Below are 27,642 nucleotides of genomic sequence, written 5' to 3'. Positions count from 1 at the left end.
TTGCTTATTGACATGAATAAATCGGAGAATACCTCATCGGTAGAGCAGAATAATGCTTTTATATTCTTAACACCTTTAATTTATGAGATGCAGGGCTTTTCTTCTTAGAATATTAGCATCCTTTTTTATTCATTTTTCATCATTATGTAAAACGGTGACTTCTTTAAACTGTACTTCTACAATTTCAAAGTATTAGATAACCAATTCCTTGGAAAAATATACCAAAGTTCAGCTTTTCAACGTTGAAATAGTATCCAGACAATAGAACAACCTCAATGTATTACCTCATTCTCCTCAATCATTGCTTCATAAGGATTATTTCAGGGACTATTTGAACATATTGTCTGGGGAGCAATTCTCTAGAGGATTCCTATACTTTATTGACAGCTTTTGTTCCACATTATCTTTTCAAAGAGCCTTGGAAGACAGAGATAGAATCTCCCTTCAGGGCAAATAGATTTGTTTCCTGACGGGGATAATAAAGATAATGTCCCCCTCTGGGCAAAGGTTGGACAGCTTTGCTAGCAAATCCCTTGTGAGACTGGGAGTTTTCTGAGCAGGAGGTTGGTAAAGCGGGTATGACACAAATTCAATGTGTACAGTGTCTACTAATCTGCTTTGCGCATCCCCTGTGGGACTTGAGGAGGAAAAGACAAGATGGAAACACGAGGCTCATGCTGCCTGCTGTGCTGTGAGTGACAGAGTGCTGTCTCTAGCCCGGGCGTTGTCTTCTGCCAGCATCAATGAAACTATGACAGGCCAACCTGTTGTCTTAAAAGCAAGGTAAAATTTCAGACCCTTCACAGTTCTTGCACAAACAAAAGATCATATATTATGTGGTGGCGAAGACAATACATGGCTTTTCTAGGATTGCCAGAACATGTGTTGTTTCCAGCAGCAAACCTAATAGTGGCAGTTGCTCTAGGAATAATGAAATCATTATTTCAGGCACGTCTTAGAAGACGTTTCCTGATTAACTTTCTCAACAGATAGTATTTCTCCCTCCTTTGATCCTCTATATTGTTTTTCTTACTTTTTCTACCTATGACTATAACAACATGTGTACTCAACTTTAGCTCTCTTATTAGGGCTATAAGTTATAAGAGGGCAAGGCAGTGACTTATTTCCGCAGCCCTAAAATGCCTACCTGGCACAGGGCCTTAAATACAATCACTGCTCATTCATCGTCTCTTGGCAGACTTGTTTCAGTCAACATTTCTTTATCACATTCTTCAAAAAGTCAATTCAGTGAAGGATCCTACAGTAAAGTTTGAGATATAGATTCACTGACATGAAAATGCTGCAAGCAGTGTCAAATAAATGAGACAAGTAACACTTTCCAGTTTAATCAGGGAGGAAATCCTGCAGGATTTAGCAAGTTTGAAAGACTGGCAGGATTTCTGAGGGCAGAGAAAAGGGTGTTAACCAGATCACTCTGGGTCCATGGAAGGGTGAGAGGTAGAAGATTAAATTATGAATACTCACCACTAAAGTGCAACACAGGGGAACTCTCCAAATGAACAATGTAATTATATATTTATTCAAGTTTTGTTTTTGTTGTTGTTTATACATTAGTTTGCTTTCTTTTTTTTTTTTTAACAAAATTTAACAGGCTCAGGACTGCATTCAAAGGTCCACTCAGGTGAGAAAAGATAAGAGAATGATCTCACTGGAAATCAAAAGTTAGTTTAAAGCCATCATGTACAAATGTTCTGCCAATACAGTAAGGGAAATGATTTTCCTCATTTGTTTTGGCAGTAAGGATGCCTTTTGGTTCTGCTCCAGAGTATAGCATCAACAAAAACCTATAAAATTAAGCTATTTGTTCTGCATAAAACATTTTTAAAGGCAGTTAAGCAACAGGGTGTAATGACATTTCCAAATTCTCTGCACCGAGAAAGGTACAAAAAGCAGAAGGTTAAATACACATCATTTCATCACAATACTCCTACAATATAATTTAATTGTTCCAATGCACTTTAACAGGCCATTTACTATTCTTGCATATCTCAAAGGAGAAAAATAAAATAAAATAAAAATTAAATTACAAAGTAATTCTTTCCCAGACTCCCTATTGAGTCTCCTAATTATACCAGGATTAAGAATTTAACAGTTCTATTGTTACAAGATGTTAGGATACTCAGAGATTTTGGAGAGCAAAAACAAATGAACAAAGAAGCAATAATTTAACTGTCTAAAAAACATTATTTCCTTTTTTATTGAAAAAAATTAAATAAAATGATCCAGGTAATATAAGTCTCTCTTCCTTGGAATACATTTAAGTGATTAAGACACTATTATAACTTCATCTAATATTCTCTTCCTAATTCTCTTATTCTAATGAAAAATGTTTGTTTATATTTTAGCTTTTCTTTATATATTTTATATCTATATATAGTACCAGTGTCCATCAAGGTATATTTTAATTAAAGGTCCTATAAATGTCATTAAAATCAAGAAAATAGATTGAGTATAACACATTAAAAGAGGCCTAATGGTTTATAAATGGTAGCTTTAACCTGACACATGTTATCCTTACTGCTTATGCTTTTATACTTAATTACAATGGCTGTCATTATTCAACTAGTTTGTACACCAGAATTATAATCTTTTGGACTATAGGCAAGATTTGTTCTTGAAATGTTTATAATCCAAAGCTTTTGAGTTAGAACACTATTATTATGACACAAACATTTTTGGCCTTGTGTATGCCCTTTTTAATGGATGAAATTTACTAAATTGCCATCATTAATGTGAAATACCATTTGCCATTTTATATGCAAATTAGATTTTAATGCCTTTCTCTCACTTAAAAAAAATTAAATTCTAAAATTCAAGCATTTTTTTTCACCTTGGATTCAGTAAAGTTGAGTAAATGAGAAAAGTATAAATATTTTTACAAACAGAAGTGACAGTTATATTTAGAGATATCCAAATTAAGTAGTGTAACTTTAGCTTAAAATAATAGTGGTGAGAGTAGTTTTAGAAAAAAAAAAGCTGAAATTTAGAAACTTAGAGAAAGCCAGGAGTGAAAGTTTGTTAAAGTGAATATTTATTACTAAATATGGAATGTTTTATGAAGTCCTATAAAATATAGCTTAAATAAACAAACATTTCCACTTTTGATTTCTTCATGAAATGAAAAAAGGAGAGAAGATTTTATACCTCAAACTAGTATTGCTACCTCCCTGAGAATAATTTTGATTGGTTTTTCAGGAATCTCAGTATTTCTCAAATGTGCACAGATTGCAAGGGGCTACGTCGATAGAAGACGGACAAGCTAGTTCCTCACCTGTGGTTGAATACCGGAGCCTCGTGGGGCACTCAACTTTGCCGTTAAGTTAACAAGGGGGAGACAGTTCCTTCTCGCACTTGTCAGTGGTTTTCCTCCATTACTGTCACCAACCACTAACTGTTCCACTAGTCTATTAACCATTACTAAGGTAAATGCTAGTCATGCAAAGGGAATAAGAACCAAGAGGAAAGAGACACCTCATAACAAGAGGCAGAACTAACAGTACACTGAAGACCACCTCGGGAGACACGGATTCACACCAAAGCAGCAGCCTGGCTCTCAACGCCGTGGCGTGGTGGAAAGACCTTAGGCTTCTGAGACAAGTGAACTTGGTTTTAAGTTCTAACTGCTACTTACTGGCCTCATGGCCCTATTCTCCTCTTCCTTCCATTTACCCAACATGCTGCCGCTAAAGCAATCATGCTGAACTACCATTCTGATTATGTTATACACGTATTTAGACTCTCCCACTGGCTCCTGCATTGCCTAGAAGATTAAGTTTCCACAGCACAGCAGTCAGTATTCTTCAGGATCTGGTCTAAACCTCATTTCCATCTTTAACTCTCACTCTACCCTGTTGATACCCACATGCCCCCACCTCACCTATCTACTTCAGCCAAGTCATTATTTCAAAGTGCTCTAAAATTTCTGACCTTCTTCCCTGTACTCTCTCTGTTCCCACTACCTATCTGTGTGAATCAAAATTCCAACTACGATTCAAAGTCCAATTTTAAATTATATCTTCTCCAGGAAATCCCAACTCCCAGCTTCTGTATACTTTCTTAGCATTTTATTTGGGTCTGTGTTATAGTTCTATTCAAATTTGCTACCTGTGACAGATGTGTATGTATGTGTCTTCTCCATTGCATTTTAGGGTAGGGACTGTTTTATTCATCTCTGCATACTTCATATCTCCATGACTGTTTCTAGAACTTAGTTGAATCGTCTCTAAAAATATGCAGTACTCTTCTACCTCAGTTAGAAATGGCAGCACGTAGGAATCATGTGCTGATTCTATGTCTTGTTTAGATAATAACCATGATAGCAAATATTTGGATAATACTATGTTTCAGGCACTGGCCTAGGCAACTAATAAGTCAATAAATTGTCTTATAAAAGCTGTGAGATAAATACTATGATTATCTCTCTTTTACAGATGAAAAAACTGAGAAATAGAGTTATGGAATAAGCTGACCAAGATCACTCATCTCCTAAGTGCTGGACCAGATACGGGAGTTCAGGCAATCTGGCTATAAAACGTGTTCTTTGCTATTACATTCTGCTACTTTTCAAAAGGTCTTATAATATCTGCAAATGGAAATAAGTTAAAATAAAACAAAAAATAATTTGTTGGCTCTTTTGGTCAAATTTCAAAAAAAAAATTTAACTGTTGATCCGTTATATCTCATTCTAGAAATGAAATGTTGATCAGAAAGAAGACAAACTTTCAACCAATAAAGAAACACAAATTAAGGTACCATGGCTAATGTTTCTTTATGGTAATACAAATAAACCTGATAAATATGAATAAGGAAATAAATTTTTCTCATGGAATACGGAAAACAGCACAAAAATGTTTTCAATAATTCTTAGGTGCTATATGAAAAAACTTTACTTTGTGTAATATCTAGAGGGATTTTTAAATTATTACTAGTTTTGGTTTACTAATTAATACTATTATTCACCATTTTGAAATATTATCATACATTATTGAAATATTTTAGAGTCACAGGAAAAGTTTTTTTAAATCCTCTTTTCAAGAATTGTTTGAATTACTCAATAATTGTGTAAATATTACTCTTAAATGATCCTTAAATGCTAGCAAAATACCAGGATGTTTTGTATTTATTCCTTTGCTTCCCTTTCTTGATCATATTTTTAACATACATATTTAGTTTTTTATGAATTACATGTTTAACGCTAAAAAAAACTTAACTCATTAATTTTGCATGCATATATTTAAATCCCCTTAGATTTAACTCAAATTAAATTTCACCAGACTGAAGTTCAAACAACTATGCATCATGTATAAATAACATTTAATATTGCTGAGTGTACAGCTGCTAACTAGAGAATTTAATAATAACATAATAAACTTTCATTATCTCTTTTGGCCACATCTTGATATTGCGCTAAGTATAAATAAATTGGGGGTGGAGGATATGACAAGAAACATGTACGTTCCTTTTCAAATGCTCTAGATTGGAAGTTCTTCCTCAATACAAAATGATAATTTTAAAATTAAGTAGTGAGTGAAAGGAAATTTAATGAGGAAGATTTTTGACTTTCCTGGTGGTCCAGCAGTTAAGACTGTGCTTCCAATGCAGGGGGCATGGGTTTGACCCCTGATCGGGGAAGTCCTGCATGCCGTGCAGTGAGGCCAAAAAAAAAAAAAAGCCAATTTAAACATGTATAGCTTTGAATTCTTGTGGCTATAGTCCTATCCCATTTTAGAGACCTTGGGGCTTCATCATAAATAAATGGCTTTTTTCAAGAGACAGATACAGATGTAGGTTGTACAAGAAAACAGGAAAATCAGGTGAAAAGTGTCCACCAGCACAGGTTTGTTTTTCCCTTTCCAAGTCTTCTGATCTATACTAATGTCCTGCTATTGTCACATTATCAGAGTCTCAAGATACTTCAATTTCTTCACCCAAATAATGATTTCCTCTAGCTCAGTCCAAACCTTTCTGTACCAAAAGCCTTTAGAGAAAGGTGAAAAGAAAAAAAAATGTTTTAAAAAAAATTTCTTAGAAAGTTCCTGATGAAGTCAGAGTTTAATCTAAGTCGCATATTATCTGTGGATTTTAGAGACTTTTTAAGAGAGCAGAAGAAACCTTTCTTTGGCAGGTAGGAGGTTCTCATATGGGGTAAAACAAATGGAATAATAAGGGTAGAATTTTTACACTGAAGAGTATGATTTACCACCAGCGTTGACTTTTCCATTTTTGAGTGAGGGTCAAGGGTTTTTTAGGAATGTGATCTAGATACAAGAAAGCAGAATTTCAGTGTGAAAGTATCATTACATAGTCTGGGAAATGCTATGAATTAATTTATAAAGCGAAGTCAGTATCGAAAAAAACTAATATAGTAAATCTATTAAATGGTAAGTTCTTAACTATCTCAAAATTGCATGGGAAAAATCAGTCCTATGTGTGTATCATGATATAAGTTCTGATTATTACAGTTGATCCTTGAACAATATGGGTTTGAACTGCGAGGGTCCACTTAACATGCAGATTTTTTTCAGTGAATATGTACTACAGTATTACACCATCCGCTGAGGTTGGTTAAATGTGCGGACATGTAACTGTGGATATGGGGGGCCAACTGTAAAGTTTTACCTGGATTTTCAACTTCTTGGGGGTCAGCACCCCTAACCCCCTGTGTTGTTCAAGGGTCAACTGTATATATAAGACAATTATTTATTTAGCCCTATATGTAGGAATAGTATTTCCTAGGGCTTGCAGGGACATATAATACTCTAGTATATCACAATTTTAAATGTACATTACAATCACCTCGGAGAATTTTAAAAAGTACTACTTATTCCTCATTTTATTCTGGAGGAAAGGCCAAGGCATAGACATTTACAAGATCCTTAGGTATTATTAACGTTCATCCAAAGTAAAAACTATTACCATACTGTAAACAGGCTCCTTACCCTGTTTGCCAGTGGGGAAGTGGGTAGGTGCTTGGGGAGGGAGAGAGTGGAAGGCAGACAAAATTAGTTTGAAAGTGGTTCTACAATAAGTACAATGGGATTTGCAAGAGGGCAGACACTGAAAAGAACAGATTTATTGGACGATGTCAATATTAGAAACAGACACCTTCATCTTTTTAGTGTCTACATTCCTTGCATGCCTACATCTTCAAAGATGAATACAACTTAGTACCTACTCTTAAGGATCCAACTGACAAAGTACACTGATAAGTAAACAGCCCCTTTTAATACAACATGGGAATCAAAATCAAACCAAGGGATAAGGAAGGGCTGGGAGAACCTTCTCCAATTCTGGTTTAGAGGAGGAAGGAAATAGTTAAAACAACAAAAGCAAAAGTTGGGTATGTGTGAAGGCTAGTCCAAAGAAGGAAAATGTAAGGATAAAGAAGCATTAAAGAGCAAATAGAGGTGACTGACATCACTACTTATCAGGAAAATAAAAATCAAAACCACAATGAGCTAGTACCTCACACCGGTTAGAAAGGCTATTATCAAACAAATCAAAAGATAACAAGTGCTGGCAAGGATGCGAAGAAAATGGAACCCTTGAGCACTGTTGGTGGGAATGTAAATTGGTGCAGCTACTACAGAAAACAACATGGAGTTTCCTCAAAAAATTTAAAAACAGAACTACCATACGATCCAGCAATGCTACTTCTGGATATATATATATATCCAAAGGAAATGAAAACAGAATGTCAAAGAGATATTCTGCACACCCATATTCACTGCAGAATTATTCACAGTAGCCAAGATATGCAAACAACCTCTGTCCATCAAGGGATGAATGGATTTAAAAAAATGTGGTATGTACACACACACACACACACACACACACACACACACATACATACATACAAAAATACACATGGTGAAATATTATGCAGCCATGAGAAAGAAGGATATCCTGCCATTTAGAATGATATGAATAAAACTTGAGGGCATTATGGTAAGTGAAATAAGTCAGACAGAGAAAGACAAATACTGTATGGTATCACTTATATGTGGAATCTAAAAAAGCTGAATCCATTGGAACAAAGAGTAGAATGGTAGTTACCAGAGGCGGGATTGGGGGGAGATGGGTGGGGAGTGAGAAGATGTTGATCAAAGGGTAAAAACGTCTAGTTATAAGACACATAAGCTCTGGGGACCTAAAGTGCAGCATGGTGATTATAGTTAATACTGTATAGTATCTTGAAAGTTGCTAAGAAAGTAGATCTTAAATGTTCTCACTACAAAAAAGAGATGAGAATCACATGATGTGACAGAGGTGTTAGGTAAAGCTGTGGTGTTGGTCATTTTGCAATACACAAGTGTATCAAATCAACATGTTATACACCTTAAACATACACAGTGTTGTATGTCAATTGTATCTCAATAAAGCTGGGAGAAAAAAGTGCAAAAAGAAGTGCTCCGATTGCCAATGTATTGGTGTGAACAAGTGGAGATTAAACTAAAAAGGTAGACAAGAGTAGATCCTGAGGACCTATCACAGCTAAACTGAGAAATTTATGTTTATTTTTACTCAAAATTTTAATTAATGCTTTCTAAGATGAAAATTGTAGAGCAAGAGTTCTTAACTGGGGCCTGAAAAAAGAATTCAGGGAATGTACCAACTTTGATTGGAAAAAAAAATTACATTATTATTTGCACTAACCTCTGAAATTTAGCTTTTCTATCTTATAAATGTAGAAAACTAACCTCAGTAGTATTAATAGTATCTGTGGCTTAATAACCAAGATAAATAACAAATATTTTAATATTAACTAAGAGTTGCTGCAGGTATCTCAAAATATTATTAACACTCACCATCAATTTGAAATTATGGTACTTATGAGAACTATTGCTAAGACTTCTTATTTAATATTAATAAAGAAGCTACATGTTTTCATATTAGAAATTGTTATTTTTATATTATGATAGTTGTATTTCAATGTAGTTATATTTTAATAACTTTTTTTCAATATTTTACTTTGTAATCCTACATATTTATTTAATGCATTTAGGGTGCATAGACTTCATCAGACTGCCAAATGGATCCACGACACATAGAAAAGTTGAGAACCCATATACAAAGCTCTATTTGTTGCTGATTTTGTAGTGAGAAAGAAAACAATAATGTAGAAAAGATAGAAGATAACCAGTCCTTGAGAAATGTCAATAGACTGGGATGCAGAGCGTATGCAGATGAAATGGCGTTTCATGAAAGGAGAAAGAGTACGTTCACTAACAAGGAGGGAGGCAGAAGAAGTCAGGCAGAGGAGTACCCCTGGTGATGGGAGAGTGAGGATTAACCGGTCTGATGGCTTCATATGATGCAACATATTCCATACAAACCAAAGTGAGCAATAGGAGCTTACGGATAGCTTATACATAGCTTATACATGTGTGCCAAGCACGGTTCTTGGTCCTTTGCATATATTAATTCAGTTTCATCCTTGGAGAGGCCTAATACGTCCCCTTTAACAAGTGAGGAAGTAAAAGCATAAAGGGATTAAGGAATTTACCCAATGCTATAAATGCAGAGCCAGGATTTGAACCTAGAAATCTAATTTGTGTTCCTAATTCACTCTTCTATCCCTACAAAGGGAGTAGAGCTACAAGTAACACGACTGACTCTAATAACTAATACTGAATAAAACAAAACAAAAAAGCAACCCCAGGAGACGACAACGTACTATTGTGCGTCACTTTTACATAGCTCAAAAGAAGTAACATTAAACAATATACTGTTTAGGAAAACACTCGTTATGATAAAATAATTTTTAAAACTTATGCAAAACAAAAAAATAAACAAAATTCAGCATAGTTAATTGCTTCTAGGCAGCAGGAGGCATGAGGAGGCAAAGAGGCAGGAAACAAAAGGTAGCTGCATCTGCAGTGGGAACGGTGATATTGTCATTCTTGAGTTGGGTGGTGAGTTCCCATGTATTTATTTTATTATTATGCTTTCTAACATATTTACGTTATTTGTATCTTTTATGTATCACATATTACATTTTAAAAGATATTAAAAACTAAGAAATAAATGGCAAGTGAGAAAGTGGGGAAAATGGGCTTTGGCTACTCTTCCAAGGTGACTGATCCCAGGGGAAGAGGCAGGGATGTGGTAGCACCAAGTAGATATATATTTACGGCAGGACTTTTTAAATGAGAGGTCTCTATCCTGCTTATAAAATGATGGGCTAGACACAGTGGTCTGACCTGAGGTAATTCTGCCTCCCAGGGGGTATCTGACAGTGTCTGGAAACTTTTTGATTGTCATGACTCAGGGGAAGCATTCTACTGGAGTGTATTGGATAGAAGCCAGGGATACAGCTAAACGTCCTACAATGGCACAGGACACCCTCTGCTCCAACCTAGACTTATTCCAAATGTCAACAGTATTGAGGTTAAGAAACCCAGAGATAAAGCAGGAGAGATTAAAAATATAATAACAGGTAAATAATTGAAGGAGTAAGATCCAGGAAAGACAGGAGGAGAGCCTGGCCAAGAAGCAGAAACATCACATCTTCAGAGCCTGGACAGCACTGAGGCACCAACTCTCATTCTTAAGTCTACTTTTTTTAAACAGACTGTCTATGAAGTAGACCTTGTCTAACTCTGCTGTTGCTGAAAATAAATGCAGAACGTCTATGTGGAGTTTTATTGCTAATCATTCTGTGGAAATAGGCAAGAAAAGTATAAAATAACAAATACAGGTGGGGTGAAGTCACCTCAGAGCTAATGTAGCTTACATCTCAGGATTCCTCGCGATTACCCAGCCCTTTTGTGGCCCTGGGAGGGGCGTTAGCAATTTTGAAATTTAAGTTTGAATTATATTTCCTGAAGTGGCCCAGCGAACTGTATATACTTCAGGTCCCACAAAATAAGGATTTACCCTTGAATGCAGCAAGGTTATTCAATTTAATAATTTGTATAGCTGCTTTCCGTGACATCCTTGCTGGATGGAACTCTGAAGCTTCAACGGCCAGATACTATTCTATTTAGCTCCCTAAGATGCAGTTCATAAAAACTCATCACTCTCCAGGTTTCTTATCCTTATATAGTCTTCACAGGTCATTTCCTCCATTAAAGCAGTCTTTCTAGCATTAAAGGCCTTAGGGTACAATTAGGCCAAACCAATGAAGGATAGTAGGTTATTCAATTTACCCTACTCTAAAGCAGAATCACATTAAAGTGGGAAGCTGCTAACTCCTGGCCTTAGTTCCACATAGGAAATGAGGGCTCAGGAAAACTGTTATGAGATTTTGTGTACATAAAAGTCATCTAGAAAGCATGTCATAAATGCAGATTTCAGGGACCCACTCCATGAGAGTTACAGGATCCAGATCCAAGGACAGCAATTTAAGAACTACTTCCTTAATGCAAAGATTCTTAATCTTCTGGGTGTTGGATCCCTTGAAGGATCTTTCCATATTCACATACTTATAATTTTAATATGGAGATTTTATTAGTTTTCTATGGCTGCTATAACAAAATGTTACAGACTGGTTGGCTTAAATAACAGAAATTTCTTTTCTCATAGTTCTGGAGGCTAGAAGTCCAAGTTCAAGGTGTTGGCACGTCTGGTTTCTTCTGAGGCCTCTCCTTGGCCTGCAGATGTCTGCCTTCTCACCGTGTCCTCACATGGCCTTCCCTCTATGGGCACACATCCCTGATGTCTCTCTAATGTATCCAAATTTCCTCTTTTTTATAAGAACACCAGTCAGACTGGATTAGGCCTACCCTAATTGCCTCATTTTAACTTAATCACATCTTTAAAGTCACATTCTCAGGTACTGGGAGTTAGGGCTTCAACATATGAATTGGGGGTTGGGGGAGGAAATCATCCCATAACAGAGACTATTCTATGGCCCCCATTCTAACCACCCCTAGCTTAACTATTCCTTCAAAGAACTGGAGTGTGCAGATGATCTACCCGAGAGAAAAAGAAGGGGGCCATGTGGTGAACACCACAGTTAAGAGGAAAATGACCATCCATAAAAGGGAGAGGAAAATCCATTGAATTTGTCTGGAAAAAAGAGGTCATTGATGGTCTTAAAGATTTATGTGTGTATACCTGGGAAAGACGAAAACTCGAATTTGAAAAGATATATGCCCCCCAATGTTCACATCAGCACTATTTACAATAGCCAAAACATGGAAACAACCTAAATGTCCATCAACAGATAAATGGATAAAGAAGACGTAGTATATATATACAATGGAATATTACTCATGAAATAATGTCATTTGTAGCAACATGGATGGACCTAGAGATTATTATACTAAGTGAAGTCAGACGGAGAAAGACAAATAGCATATGATATCGCTTATATGTGGAAACTAAAATATGACACAAATGAACTTATTTACAAAACAGAAATAGACTCACAGACATAGAAAACAAACTTATGGTTACCAGAGGCGAAAGCCAGTGGGGGGAGAGATAAATTAGGAGTTTGGGATTAGCAGATATAAACTACTATATATTAAGTTGATAAACAACAAAGTCCTACTGTATAGCAGAGGGAACTATATTCAATATCTTGTAATAACCTATAATGGAAAAGAATCTGAAAAAGAATATATATATGTATATACATATATACATAACTGAATCACTTTGCTGTGCATCTGAAACATTGGATATCAACAATACTTCAATAAAAAAATCCCCAAAAATGATGTATGTGTGTGTGTATAATACAAATAATGTATATTTATGTTTTATATATATAAATACATATACAATTTTATAATATATATTTTAGATAGACATTGAGAGAGAGAGAGAGCAATCATCTCTTTTGAGAACTGTAGAGAAAATAAAATTAAGGATGATAGAAAAAAAAAGGAAAGAGTTAAACATATTATGTGTCTCCACTTCATCCTGCAACTAAAATAGTAGCCAAAGGACATAATGCAAAAAGGACAAACAGAACTTGAGTGGAGATGCCAAAGAAATATTAGCAACATTTTGGAAGTTCTACAACATATGGACAAGTGTTGACTGGCTTTCCACACGAGAAAAGCTGAAAACTAAATGCCTGCAAGGTGAAGGGAGCCAATAAACAAGCTGATTCATGAAAACGAACTTGAAAAATTCTCAGGAATTATAAGTCTAGGACTCCTCTGAAAATGGGAAAAGGGGTGGGTGTGGGTGAAATCAGGAGAAATCGTTCAACGTCTGTATAATAAACAGCAGGCCAGACAATTGAGAACAAAACTCTGCCTTATAGGAGTCCCAGATAGAGAGTCAGGAGGAAAATGGAAAGAAGGGAAAACATCAAAGACATAATGAACATTTTCCAGAGCTGAAGGCCAAGGCTTTCCCCTGCAGAAGGCCCACTGTGTCTCAACACAGTGAATGAAAAACAGATCAAACCTTAAAGAACATTTGAGAAAATGTTAAAACATAGAAGGGCATGAGGACAGGATTAGGGGAACAGGGTGGCAGGAAACAGCTTATAAATAAAATTTTGAAATTAGAATGGTATCGCACTTCTCTGCAGCTATACTCGAAGTCTGAAAACAATGGAACGCCATCCTCAAAATTCTAGAGCTAATGATTTTCATTCTAGAATTTCACATTCATCTACCAATTCTGTGTGGAGTCTGAATAATACTATATTTAAACATTAAAAAAAACCTCAAAATTTTACTTTGGATCTTTCTTCAGCAAGCTAATTGAAGGTGTGTTTCAGTAAAATGTCAGACTAAACTATGAAAGAATATCACACGACTGGGAGGTTGAGGGGATGCTCCAGCATGATGGTGAAGTTCAACTCTGGGCTGACAAGAGAATCAGGAAGGACGCATCTCGTTTAAAAACCAAAAACTGATTTGGAAAGCCATATGGTTTACAATATTGAGAGGAGTATAAGAACTCTGGTAGAAAGTTTGGTGAAAAATGAGTAAAAGTAATCTAAGCAAATGAAACAAAGAGAAAATATTTCATCTAGGGTGGCGGGAAGAAGTGTGATCCATTTTCCCAATTATAATAATATAAATAGTTATTACTTAGCTAAAAGTTGTGGTACAGCTCTATTGGGAAGATGACTGGGCAGATGAGTAGGGGTTGCTGGTGAAATAGTGCAGATATTTTAGCTACGGTACTGCAAGAAAAGAAAGCTAAAATCCTCATCTTCCTTTACAGAAAGTCAACAGATACTATCTAAAATTAACGATACCGAGAAAGAACAGTACACAAATGTTATTTAGACATACAGAGGTAAGAACCAGAAGAAATGAGAGTTTTACATGATTTCCTCTAGAGATGAGGAACTGTCAGGGATGAAGGTATGCTGCTTTTTATGATACATTTTTAAAAAATGACTTTAAAAAATATGGACACTGTACATTTCGACAAACATAAAAATAAATAAGTAAATTATAAAGAAAATGTATTATGTAATACATACATTTATGCCAAAAATATCCTATGGTCTATAAAAATTTCTGCATGTTTTATATAAGGTTGATATATCAATATTTCTGGAAACATATTAGCTCAATTCAACTCTATAAGCACAGAGTTATAAGAACCATTTTTCTTCTTACAGTTAATCTTTCTCAGAAGAGTTGGGTGCTCACCTATTTTAATATACTTTAATCCTTCAGGTTTAAAAAGCATCCACCTGAATTAGTGATCTTACCAACAGAAATATATGAGTTAGCTATACTGAGTTCACACATCGGTATTTCTTCAGGCTGGGATTTCTAGAGTAGTAAGTGCTAAAGGCACTTTAAATCAGCATATTCCAAACCCAGGTGTCAGGACACTGGGTGTGGTGACAAGGGCCATCAGGCAAGAGAAACGTCCAGTGCACCAATCAGAAGTCTTCTGGGGACACAGAGATCTGTGGTGTGCTAGAAAAGTTCATTCTCCATCATTTATAACTTTTTCTCAAAATGATTTTATTTTTAATGAATATTTTATTTATTTCAGTAATATTATCACTCAGAATGTTAAATGGCCAAGACAATGAAAAATCTAATCCAAGTAACACCCACGCAAGAAGATACCTCCCTTACTCCTTTTCTTTCTCTCCTGAAATATAGTTTGCTGTTTCCATACCTCTCTATAGTCACTGCTGATGTGTTCTAAGCTGAGGGAATACACAAGATCCTTGCCTCCCACGAAGAGTCTCTCTTGATATTCATCCAGCAGCATTGTCTGGAGATCAAGAAATCCAAAAGGGCTATGAAAGACTGATGTTCTGTTTAGATCCAAGAGTTCTGAAATGCAAAAGAAAATGTACACTAAGCACAAGAGAAAATACAAACACCTTTATAACACTTTTCTCATGGCTCTATTTTCATACCTATTAATACTGTGCAATTAACATTCATTTTATCATAAATACAAAGTCTTTAAAATTTATTACTCAAAAAGATTAAAAATATATAGTGCATCAACAATACTTAGTTGTGTATTTGAAAGTTGCTAAGATGGTAGATCTTAAAAGTTCGAATCAACAGAAAAATATTCTAACTATGTCAGGTGATGGATATTAACTAAACTTACTGTGGTAATCATTTCTTGATATGTACATATATCAAATCAATATGTCATAACCTTAAACTAATACAACATTATACATCAACTACAATTCAATAAAACTGGAAAAAAATTTTTAAATATTTGTTCAGTGTGTAAAAAAAATTATAATGGAAATAAGTTGTGATGTGCACAAACTAACATCTTTTATAAGTTTATTAAATGAAAAGCTTCGATTCAACTTAATAGGTAAGGTAAATATCCTATGTTTTTAAATACAGAAAGAATTATTTTTCACAAACTTTAATGTAAAGTGCTACACGGAAAAGTCATTCCATTATGACTTTTATATTTACTTTTCTATGTATAACAAAAATCCCAATTCTACAATAAATATTCCCAAAGCAAGTCCATTTAATTCCAGATGAACAACAACTCAGAAAAAATGTTTCCACTTGAAACTGGTTTTGAAAGTCACGTCCAAAATCAAATTGTCCAAGAATGGAAACTATCAGGGTTGTTAATGTGGTAGTATTCAGTACAGTGGGAATGACTGTTAAAACTGATGGGGATCTACTTTCTACCACTGTGATTCGGGCTGGTGTTTATGCATTCACCCCTACTTCAGAAATTACAAATTATTTGTTTTAGTTAACATACATTTAATTTTAGAAAGCCAGAATCTGGCAAACCTCTCATATGTGTGTATTTGTTTGTTGAAGCTATTTAATTGCATATGGCAGTTCACTATTTAAGGTTGGTAAATGATAATGTGAGAGCCTTTGAGGATGAGAGAGAATTAATACGAAACCCTGCATGCTGAAGATTTCTTAAAGAGGCTCCTTGTAAATATTGACAAGGTAGAAGATAACTTCATTTCCCAAAGGTCAGCTCCTAATGCATCTGACAAAGAAGGTGAAATACTGGTAACCAGAACACTCAAACCCAGACAGCAGTATGAAATATGACAAATCCATAGCACTTTGCCCACTCTTACACTGCCTGTTTCTGAGAAAAGAGAAATGGAGTATCTTTTCCCCTCTATTACGAATGTATTAACTTCTATTTCTCTACTCTGAAACTGTTGATGTCCAAAGTTTTGTGGAATGGTGCTAACTTTAAACCTTTAGTTAAAACAACCAATTTTGCTAACATCAAATTATTAAATTATTTTAAAGGTAAAACTTGTGATACTGAATCATTTGACCATTCACCTAAATAAAGAACTTAAAGTTTTGAGGGACAGATGGAAATAATAATAATGTGCTTTATTTAGGGAAGATAAAAATAGGAATTTGAGAGATTAGGGGTTCTTGGATCCTGGAAGACACATTTTTTCCCACTCAGTAATTTTGTCAAGGTAGAATCACATTGTTTTCCTTCTTAACTAGGCATTCACAAACAGAGATGCGTATTTTAGGGATTCAATACCATAACAAAAATATAAATCAGAGCTCTCCACTGCCATTACACCTTGTCTTCACATGTAATCACTTATGGTTTTACATCAGGGCTGCTAAGCGGAGTATTTTCCAGAAAAGCCTCCCCAGTTATTCTAGTATGTTGCTAAAATTCCTCAAGCATTATGCATGGTGAAATCATTATCTGAAAAGATTCAACTGTTCAAAGAATGGTTATACACTAGCTAGAATTAGCAGGTCTCTAAACTACAGACTTACCAAACACAGTAGTGTACAAAGCTTAGGAGAATAAGTTGGCTGGAAGACGAGAGAAAGCCATGAAAGGAATCAAACATGAGGGCGCTACCCTAAAGTGCTGCCACAGTGGAGTAGTCAGTGCCAATTTGTAAAAGTATGAATTGGAAAGAGAGGCAGCTCAACCAGTAAAGGAGGCACTCCATAAATGAATTCCATCTAGGGATGGAATGACCTTGCTTTCTCCCAATGAGTCATTAGGACCTCATTACCTCTGTATATACAAAGAGATATAGACATCAAAACTTCTACTTGTTTTTATGACTTGCCAACTTCTGCAATGCATACTATGCTTACTATAATTTTTACAGTCTAAAGGTCATCGTTCCTGTTTCTTTGTCAGTAATAGAGACTAACTACCGGCCCATCAGTCTTATTTCCTTCTAATCAAATTTTATTCTGACCCATCTTCCCATCTCTATGAAGAAGTCTATCCCATGAGACCACAAAGATGAACTCATGTTCTTGTGGAGATGTAGACTGGAAAATGCAAAGGGAAAAATTTCAACAAATGCAAATTTTTTAAATGTTCATTTCTTACAGCCTTTACATGTATCAATTTTTTTTCCACCACAGTAAACAACCAGAGTGTAACCGTTTGAATTACCACTGTCCTTTATTTTACTTATGAAGAAACTCAGGTGCCCAGAGAATAAATGACTATCCTACAGCTATATACTATTACAATGAAAATTCACTCAAATTACAAAAAAAAACAAAAATGAGAATCAAAGTACAACAGATGTATATGCCATAATGAAAGTCCTGTAGGCTGAGAATCTGAAGAGCCAGGTTCTGGTCTTGGCTTTGCCATTAATTACCTGAGTAACTATGAACAACCACTTAACCTCTTTAGATTGGTTTCCTCATGTCTTAATCACCCTTGTACACTCAAAATTATTAATTCTTTGACTAAATTGCATTTCTAAAATAGAGGTGATAAAACATTGTCAAAAAAAATAAACAAACCCAACCACAGATATTCTACGGCCTTTCAAAGTACAGTGCTGAATCTATATTTTTTGGAATCTTAACAAATGGAGGGAGTGACCAATGAACAAGTCTACATATCCCACGACCCTTATTTAAGCTTGCCTAAAAGGAAGTAGTTAAAATATTCATTTATGACTTTTCATATATTTAAATGATTATAGGGTCAGGGAATACTTTTAGGTTATCAGGAATTTTGCAGCTAATTTATTTTGATTCATTCATATCACCTCAGAGGAAATTGCTGTCAAGATATGTTTGGATACATAAAATTGAATATCATGTACATGCCTTAGGCAGTAAGTTAAGAAATTTCATTTCACTTACGAAGACACTTCCTGGGATAATTCCTAACCTATTTTTAAAAAATATAAGATCCAAAAAATAGACTGCAGTTTTCTTTAAACATGTTCCCAATATGAGAGCTGTGCATTGAATGTTTCTGCAACTCTCCACTTTGACCATCACCATCCAACAGAATAATGCCAACGACTGATTGCTAAGAAGTTCAGAGTTTTCAGTGGAAATTTCAGAATCAAGGTACTAACCACTGTCTATGATTCTCCAACATCCTCGACTTTAAGTCAGGAAAGGTTAAAAGTACCCGTTATGTGTAAATATTTGTGTTTTAGACATATATCTGGAATAACAGACACAGAGGCATTCTAAAATAGAAACATTTTTTAAAGGTTGTGCATAGTTATGCTTTAATACTAACTCTAATTTTCTACTTTTATTTATTTATTTAACTTGCATCTTTCCAAAAAGGATCTGAGATGACTCATACAAATATATTCAGTTGAACAAACAAATATATTGCTAGGGGTGCTAAAATGAAGGGAAATAAAAAACAAAGAAAATAAGATGGGAACGCTGGAATAAATGCTATTAAGTTAAAGTTATTCTCTAATATCCTATACACTGTTAAAGTGAGTATCAAAATTGACCCCAGGCTTCTTAAAATTCAAATTAAAAGTCCCTATAATACAAGAGAAAAACTATATCAATTGCTTAACAGTACTGCTTGATGTGATGATCAATTTTAGGTCTCAACTTGAGTAGATCAGGGTTGCCCAGATATTTGGCTAAACATCTCATTTAATCATGGGCACTTCCACGAGGTAGGACCTACAACTACCTCTGTTTTCTAATTGCAAAAAGAGAGTTTTTAAGAGATTCAGTGCACAGCTAAGGTTATTTGGTCATTGTTGGTGCCAAAATTTGAGTAAGAGGTTGACTAGAGAGCTTTGCTATTAATGATTCATGTGAGATGGGGTGTTTATCACCACTGTATACTCACAGAGCTTAGTCACCCCCAATTCTGGTCCCCAGAGACAAAGAGCATCAAGATTGTTTGACTTGTTAAAAGCTTGTTCCTTATAAACAGTGACTCCGTAGCCTTATATAGAAAACTCCTATAGAAGCAACTAAGAAAAGTCTAGTCTATTAAGGGATTATAATGTTTCTGAACTTGAATACATTTTTGCAGTACTTGATATTAATAATAAAGTAAAACGGAAGGTTTTCCCAATATTCAATAGCTGGGATTGATATAATTCAAAACAATTCAACAGCAAGAACATCAAGAGGAAAATTTAGGTTAATATCAATTTTAATTTTAATTACCTTTCATATGCATTTAAAAAGCTGTCTCAAATAACTACAGACGTGTTCATGTTGCTTTATTAATTGATGACATTTTCAGTTTTATACATCTTACTTTAAGAAAACTGAAATGTTTGTAGGTAACTCGTGATAGCGTTTCAAAATGAATTGAAAAATTTTTTGGTATATACTTAGGCAAACAAAACAAAACAAAAACCTCAAGCAGGAAGCTTCCCTCCTTCTTTACGAATATTTCCTCTTTTTAGTTTTAGAGCCAGCATTTTAAGTCATAATACTGGTCTTAGCACCAAATTATAGTCCGTGGACTTGGCGTATTTACCAAGCAATGGCTGACTTATTTATCCCTCTTCACTGCTGCAAGCTGCTTAGATGAAAGAATCAGAAAACATACAGGAAGAGGGGGACAAAGAAACTCTAATCTCAGGTAATCTCCAGAAAACACAGTGCAAATAATGGACAGTGCTGACTCGGGTAAACGGAGGAAGCTCATCTTGAGTTCTTCCTACTCTAAAAATAACACGAATTACTTGGGGGAGGCAGTGGACAAAGAAACAAGACTAAACTGGGATGCACCAACTCAGGGTTCATCCGGAAATTTTCTCAAGAGGGAACTAATTATTATTGCTAAGCTGCCTGCTAATTATCAGCTGTCAATGAAGGCATACTCAGAGGATTTAGTCATTTCCTCTCATGGTCTTTCTTTTAAAACTGCAAGGGAAATAGTTTTAAAACTCACTGACATCAATATAATATAGAGACAGTTCCCCTCACTTTGTCAAAATATATTTAAATTCCACACATCCATGTACAAGGTGGGGGAGGACAGAGTACATATTTTTAAGTTCTCAAACAAAAAATAGATCTCCTAGGGATGGGTGTTTCCTTTTTTGAATGCATACTTTTACCAGTCACCTGCAAAGTAGTGACTTCCTGAGACCCAGGACTTTAAACTTTTTATTATTTTCCAAATTAATTCTTTTACTCAATGTCTTAAAGTTAATTCAACAATAAAATATTGAATCACACACAAAGTCAGCATTATTAAAGAAAATGAAATGTAGAAATAAAGGTTAGAAATTTCTTCAACTTCTTAACAATTCCAAAGGAAAAGGTTTCTTACTGCATGCTTTGATGATTTTGACAGACCTGATCAATACTCACTAATGGCTTGTAATAACGTTGAAACAGAGTGGTAAAGAAATAAGCAATTAACTTTTTTTAAAGTGTAAACAGGGCTTCCTAATTGGTCTTTCCAGCAATGGACTGTGGCCAGCCTTTCAGGCACCTTCTGAACTTTTAGATTTCTATCTTTCTTACAAGTCAAAGGTCCACAACAGGCATTGTGGTGTTCCAACTTTTAATCATAAACTGCTTCCAACAAAAGCAGAAAAAGTTCAAAAGTACACATGAATAGCCTAGGCATTAAACAGCCTTTTATTTCCTCAGTCAAGAAAAATAATAGTGTCAGAATTTTAATATTCCTTATGTTCCTATCTTATATAAATTATCATTATTCAGTATTATACACGATGTTCTGCCTTACAGGTCAATGAACTCGTGCACGCACACAAGGGCACCATGGGACAAAGGGTACACAGATTCACCGTCCATGCATGTACTCTATGTGTGTGAGTGCACATACTTAAATCATTGAAATGAACAAAATCATAGAATATAAAGTGCTACTCCATAAAAGTCAATGATTTAACAATTTTTGATTGCCTCCTAAATGTTTAATTACGTTTTATTCCAGTGGAGACCAAAGGAGCAAGTCCTAAGTGAACAGCTTCCGAAGCTGAGCCTGCAGGCCAGAGGGACCCTGACCTGGGACCACCCTGTGTCCTTCATTCAACATTCCTTTGGGGCCTTGTAAACTAGGACATGTTATTCTAAATATAATGGAAAGGCCCTCAAAGGTTTTAAGAGCAAGTACATGACTGGATTTATTTTAAAAATACCAATTGGTTTTGATGGGCATAATTGCCAGCAGGGGGCAAAAGTTAAATAAAAGGGATGGAGGAAAAAAAAAAAAAAAATATATATATATATATATATTATAAGCAGGTGAGGAGAATGATAGTAGTAAAGCATGGTGCACTGTGAAGGCAGAGACCTGAAAGATTAAGTGGAAGAAAGCTAGGTATCAAATTTTACACAATACGGTAAAAGTCTTTTTTAAATTTTAAGCTGTTTAGGATTGGGATAACAGATTGTAATTCATTTTGATGAAACATTCAGTGCATACTGAGATGCTCTGCATTAGGTACTAGATCTGGGGTTTCAGAGGGATACTAAAAATCAATGTAATTATGTAAAAATAACACAAATCAGATTTTTGCATTCTTCATTTTATTTCTGTAAATCAATTTTAGAGGTAAGTTTTTTCAGGCTTACATACTGGATAGAATCAGGCAGGTTTACTTTTTTTTTTTTAAGAAAATATTTTTTATGGTTCAGAACCAGAAAGAATATAAAGATTTACAATGATAGATTCCCTTCCATCTGGCCTCACTCTCCCTGTACAGTTCTCACTCCCCCTGTACAGTTCTCACTCCTTCACCCTGAAGGGTCAAACCCTGTCTACTTTCTTGGGTATTCCTCCAGAGTTTCTTACACCTACACAACAAATAAGGTAAATATATAGGTGTTTAATACTTTCCTAACTTTTTGTATATAAAAAGAATCATAATATAAGCTCTGTTGTTTACTTTGCTTTTCTTCACTTTATATACTTTAAAAGTCTTTCTGTACCAAAACTCAGAGAGGATACAGTTGCATAATATCCCACTTTATGAATCAGCTATTGGCAGGCACTGCATTCTTATAAATTTTTGCTATTAAAAACAGCACCACACATGATATCCCTTATCTGTGGAATCTAAAAAAATGATATAAATGAACTTCTTTACAAAACAGAAAGACTCACAGACATAGAAAACAAATTTATGTTACCAAAGGGGAAAGGGGGTGGAGGAGGGATAAATTAGGAACTTGGGATTAGCAGATACAAGCTACTATATACAAAACATAAACAACAAGGACCTACTGTATAGCACAGGGAACTATATGCAATATCTTGTAATAACCTATAATAGAAAAGAATATGAAAAAGAATATATATATAAATGTATAACTGAATCGCTTTGCTGTACACCTGAAACTAATGCAACATTGTAAATTAACTACACTTCAATTTTAAAAAATGGTTTAAAAAACAGTGCTAACAATGTGTATACATGAATATATGCCAATTCATATATGTGAAAATATATTTGTAATATACATTCCACTTTTTAGAGTGGAGTTACTGGGCCTAAAGATACATGAGTTCATAAATTTTTACAGATACTGCCAATGTGCCTCCATAGGAATTATATCAGTTTAATATTCTACTACTATATGTGAGAGTGACTGTTGCACATCACCTAAGAGAACAGTATGTTATTAAAATTTAGGATTTTTGCAGATCTGATTGTGGAAATACAAATTAATTTTCTTATTATGGATGAAGTTAAGCATCCTTTCCTATATCTCAGAGTACCTTATTGTCACTTTTTGTCATTTTTCTCTTTATGTCCATTGCCTATTTTTCCACAGGATTAAAGGTGCTTTGTCAACATCTGAATTTAAGAAATGTTTAAACTGTTAAGTTTTATGTTTTGTGACATCATGGTTGAGAGATGAAGGAGGCGAGGTTCTTAAATGTAGAAATTTGTGCTTCAACCATGTTAGAAACATATTTTTAATGTGTTATAGTTTTGCTTTAGTAAGTAGAGTTAATTCTTGATTATCCAGGGTAATTAACCAGTTTGTCATTAACAGTTCACCAAAAAAATGTTATAAATCAAGGAACATGCTCGGTCTCCCGGAGGCTGAACTGGGTGTCAACAAACTCCCAGGCACAGCTGTTCAGCTGGGGAGCCCTACGTGGGTCAGGAAAGGTGGAGCCTTGGCCACAGTGGAGGTGCCACCGTTGGGGCGGTGACAGTGGTTTTACAGCCAGAGGCCTTTATGAGATGCTTCCTCCTCCCTAAGGAGACCATGGTTGATCCAGACTTTTTCCTCATCCATCTTCCCTGCCTTCAGGGCCATGTTTTCCAACTGGTCTCTTCAGACTCCAATCCCCTTCACACTTCCTCTGGATTTTTCCTATACCTCCATTTTTGAGGATCCCCATTGAATCCATTTTTACTCATTTGGTTTTGCTTTAACAATTATTTCCAGTCACTCATGATTCCCAAATCCACAACCCTTTCTCATACACAGATTAACTAGGAGTTATATTAAGAGGCATAATATTTTCTTAATAATTTACTCACTACTATAAAATATCAGAAATGTTGTGCTTAACATGCAGTTTCCCAAGGCCACTACTGTGGAGGTCAATTTTTACTTATAGTCAGGCTTTTATTGAACACTAGCCAATGAGAAAGTTTCTTTCACATGGAGGGGAAAAATGACTCACTCAAAACTGAACTTTCAACCCTACTCTTCTTAACTTGACTCTGTGTTGATTTCCGGACACTTGTTTATGAGAATTCCAAAATTCTAAGTAACAAGTAATCTACAAGATGTTTTAAATGTTCAGTCAGAGCAGAAGTTAACAAAGCCAAGAATATGTGTAAAATACCGTAATGATTTCTATACTGTTAGTCATTTAAAACTTATTGAGAGGAGGGGTGTGAAAGGAAACATGTTCCTAGAAGTCCAATGAAGTGCTCTAAGCATTATCATAGTGTGCTATAGGTTTGATCATCATCTGAACTTCTTCCTTTCAAAATATTTTCATACAATCTATGAAATTATCTGTGATAATAAAGCTTTGATTTCATTTAGTTATTTGTTACTTATTTCTTAATGTGAGACGTATAAATAGCATTCATTTTACAGTAATATCTTAAAAGCCACTTTTTCTGGATTATATCATTTCACTATGGATTGGCTCTCATTTAATATTTAAAACTTGAATAATAAAACACAACTGTTCTATATATTTACACTGTATTCTGTCTTAGAATTGGATTTAAAATAAGCGAGCAACAGTACTTCATAATGCATTTCCTCTAACACACACTGAACAATCCTGACTCCCGTCACTCAAACTACACCCCACAAAAAACTGCTTTTTGTAAGATACTTTTGATTTTTGAACAAAGTTGGCTAAGGTATACACTACCCCTCCAGGTAATTAGCATAATTAGCTATTAAATTATAAATATATTTCAATATTATCTTGACCCAGAAGTGCTCTATGCTAATAAAACGAATACATTTTATACAGGCTATATGTTTAATTGAAGTTAGGTCATGCTAAGAAGGTGACTAGGTCTATCAGCCACTTTTTCATTTTGTAGTTGATCATTTTAAATGTTAGACTAATATAACTTGCTAATACATAGCATAAATTTTATGGGCTTTTTCCCCCAGTTTTATTGAGATATAAGTGAAATGTAACATTGGGTTAGTTCAAGGTATGCAACATAACGATCTGATATATGTATATAGTGAAATGATTATCACAATAAGTTTAGTTAATATCCATCATTTCACATAGTTATAATTTTTTTTCTTATGATGAGAATTTTTAAGATCTACTCTCTTATCAACTTGCAAATATACTGATACAATACGGTACTGTCAACTATAGACACCAGGCTCTACATTACATCTCCGTGACTTATTTATAACTGGAAGTTTGTACCTTTCGAACACATTCACCCATTTCCCCCACACGTAAATTTTTATGTTTTTGTTGAAATTCTGTACCTTTCTATAACAACTTTATTGATCATTGGTCTATAATGTTTTCTCTAATAAATACTCCATCACATAACAACAAACAAGCAAATTAACTAAAACTGGAATCGAATTTTTACTTCATCATACACTGGTTCAAATATTTGATAACTGAAATTCTTCAAAGTAATATGATACTCAATTTCTTGCCTCCTATATTGACCCCCAAATCCATATTTATTTAGCCAAATGCCTACTTGCCATCTTCTCCTGGACTCTAACAAACTAGTTTTTCCAATTGAGCAAATGAAGAATAACTCTTGATTTCTACCTACAAACCAACTCCTCTCTCAGGCTTCCACTCTCAGTAAATGGTTCTTTGGATCTCGCCAAAAATCTAGGATTTGTCCTGATTCTCCTTTCCCTGAATGCCATACTATCGGTCCTCAACATCTCACTACAACTACTCAACTGGACCAGTGAAACGGCTTCCGATTTTCCTGCTTCTACTCTCCCCAACTCTCCGTTCCATCCAATTGGTTTAAAAAGAGTAGCCTTTAAAAATATTAACTGGGGGGCGGGGGCAGGGGAAGGACCTTCAAGATGGCAGAGGAGTAAGACGTGGAGATCACTTTCCTCCCCACAAATACATCAAAAATACATCTATATGTGGAACAACTCCTACAGAACACCTACTGAATGCTGGCAGAAGACCCCACACTTCCCAAAAGGCAAGAAACTCCCCACATACCTGGGTAGGGCAAAAGAAAAATGAAAAACCAGAGACAAAAGAATACAGACAGGACCTGCACCTCTGGGAGGGAACTGTGAAGCAAGAAAAGTTTCCACACACGAGGAAGTCCCTTCACTGGTGGAGACGGGGGGGTCGAGGGGAAGCTTCAGAGCCACAGAGGAGGGTGCAGCAACAGGGGTGCAGAGGGCAAAGCGGAGAAATTCCCGCACAGAGGACCGGTGCCAACCAGCACTCACAAGCCTGAGAGGCTTGTCTGCTCACCCACCGGGGTGGGTGGGGGCTGGGAGCTGAGGCTCGGGCTTCTGAGGTCAGATCCCAGGGAGAGGACAGGGGTTGGCTGCATGAAGACCGCCTGAGAGGGTTAGTGCACCACAGCTAGTCAGGAGGGAGTCCGGAAAAAAGTCAGGACCTGTCAAAGAGGCAAGAGACCATTGTTTCGGGGTGTGTGAGGAGAAGGGATTCCTTCCCTGTGTGCCTACAAAAGGCAGAGCACAACTTAAGTGAGCTCCAGAGACAGGCGTGAGCCACTGCTATCAGCTCAGACCCCAGAGACGGACATTAAACACTAATGCTGCTGCTGCAGCCACCAAGAATCCTGTGTGCAAGCGCAGGTCACTATCCACACCCCCCACCCTGGATAGCCTGTGCAGCCCGCCACTGCCAGGGTCCCGCGATCCAGGGACAACTTCCCCGGGAGAACACATGGCGTGCCTCAGGCTGTTGCAACATTACATTGGCCTCTGCCACTGCAGGCTTGCCCCGCATTCCAACTGTGACTACTGTACCCCTCCCTCCCCCAAAGCCTGAGTGAGCAAGAGCACCCTAATCAGCTGCTGCTTTAACCCCCTCTTATCTGGGTGGGGAACAGATTCCTGAGGGTGACCTACGTGCAGAGGCGGGGCCAAAACCAAACCTGAACCCCAGGATCTGTGTAAACAAAGAAGAGAATGGGAAATTTCTCCATGCACCCTCAGGAGCAGCGGACTAAATCCCCACAGTCAACGTGATGTACCCTGCATCTGTGGAATACATGAATAGACAATGAATCGTCCCAAAACTGAGGTGGTGGACTTCAGGAGCAACTGTAGGCTGGGGGTTTGCTGTCTACGACTGATTTGTTTCTCATTTTTATGTTTATCTTAGTTTACTTTTTAGTGCTTGTTATCCTTGCTGGATTTGTTTATTGGCTGGGTGGCTCTCTTTTTTTTTTATTTTAATAATTTAAAAAATACTTTTAATTTTTACTTTTTTTTTTTTTCTTTCCCTTTTTCTCCCTTTTCTTCTGAGCCGTGTGGCTGACAGGGTCTTGGTGCTCTG

The 27,642-nt window shown here is 35.8% G+C and overlaps 1 protein-coding gene across 3 annotated transcripts in view; it reads right to left on the bottom strand.

The window, feature by feature from the left end:
- SEMA3E (semaphorin 3E) overlaps positions 1–27,642 on the bottom strand; it is a 261,910-nt gene that overhangs the window by 94,261 nt on the left and 140,007 nt on the right. For all 3 annotated transcript variants that reach the window (XM_059934035.1, XM_059934036.1, XM_059934037.1), the window contains exon 2: positions 15,082–15,242. In XM_059934035.1, the coding sequence (XP_059790018.1) occupies positions 15,082–15,242 (161 nt within the window). The remainder of the gene's footprint in view (positions 1–15,081; positions 15,243–27,642) is intronic.

Source organism: Balaenoptera ricei, chromosome 9, assembly GCF_028023285.1.
Source record: "Balaenoptera ricei isolate mBalRic1 chromosome 9, mBalRic1.hap2, whole genome shotgun sequence".
Lineage (NCBI taxonomy): Eukaryota > Metazoa > Chordata > Mammalia > Artiodactyla > Balaenopteridae > Balaenoptera > Balaenoptera ricei.
This window is presented reverse-complemented; position numbering and strand designations above follow the sequence as displayed.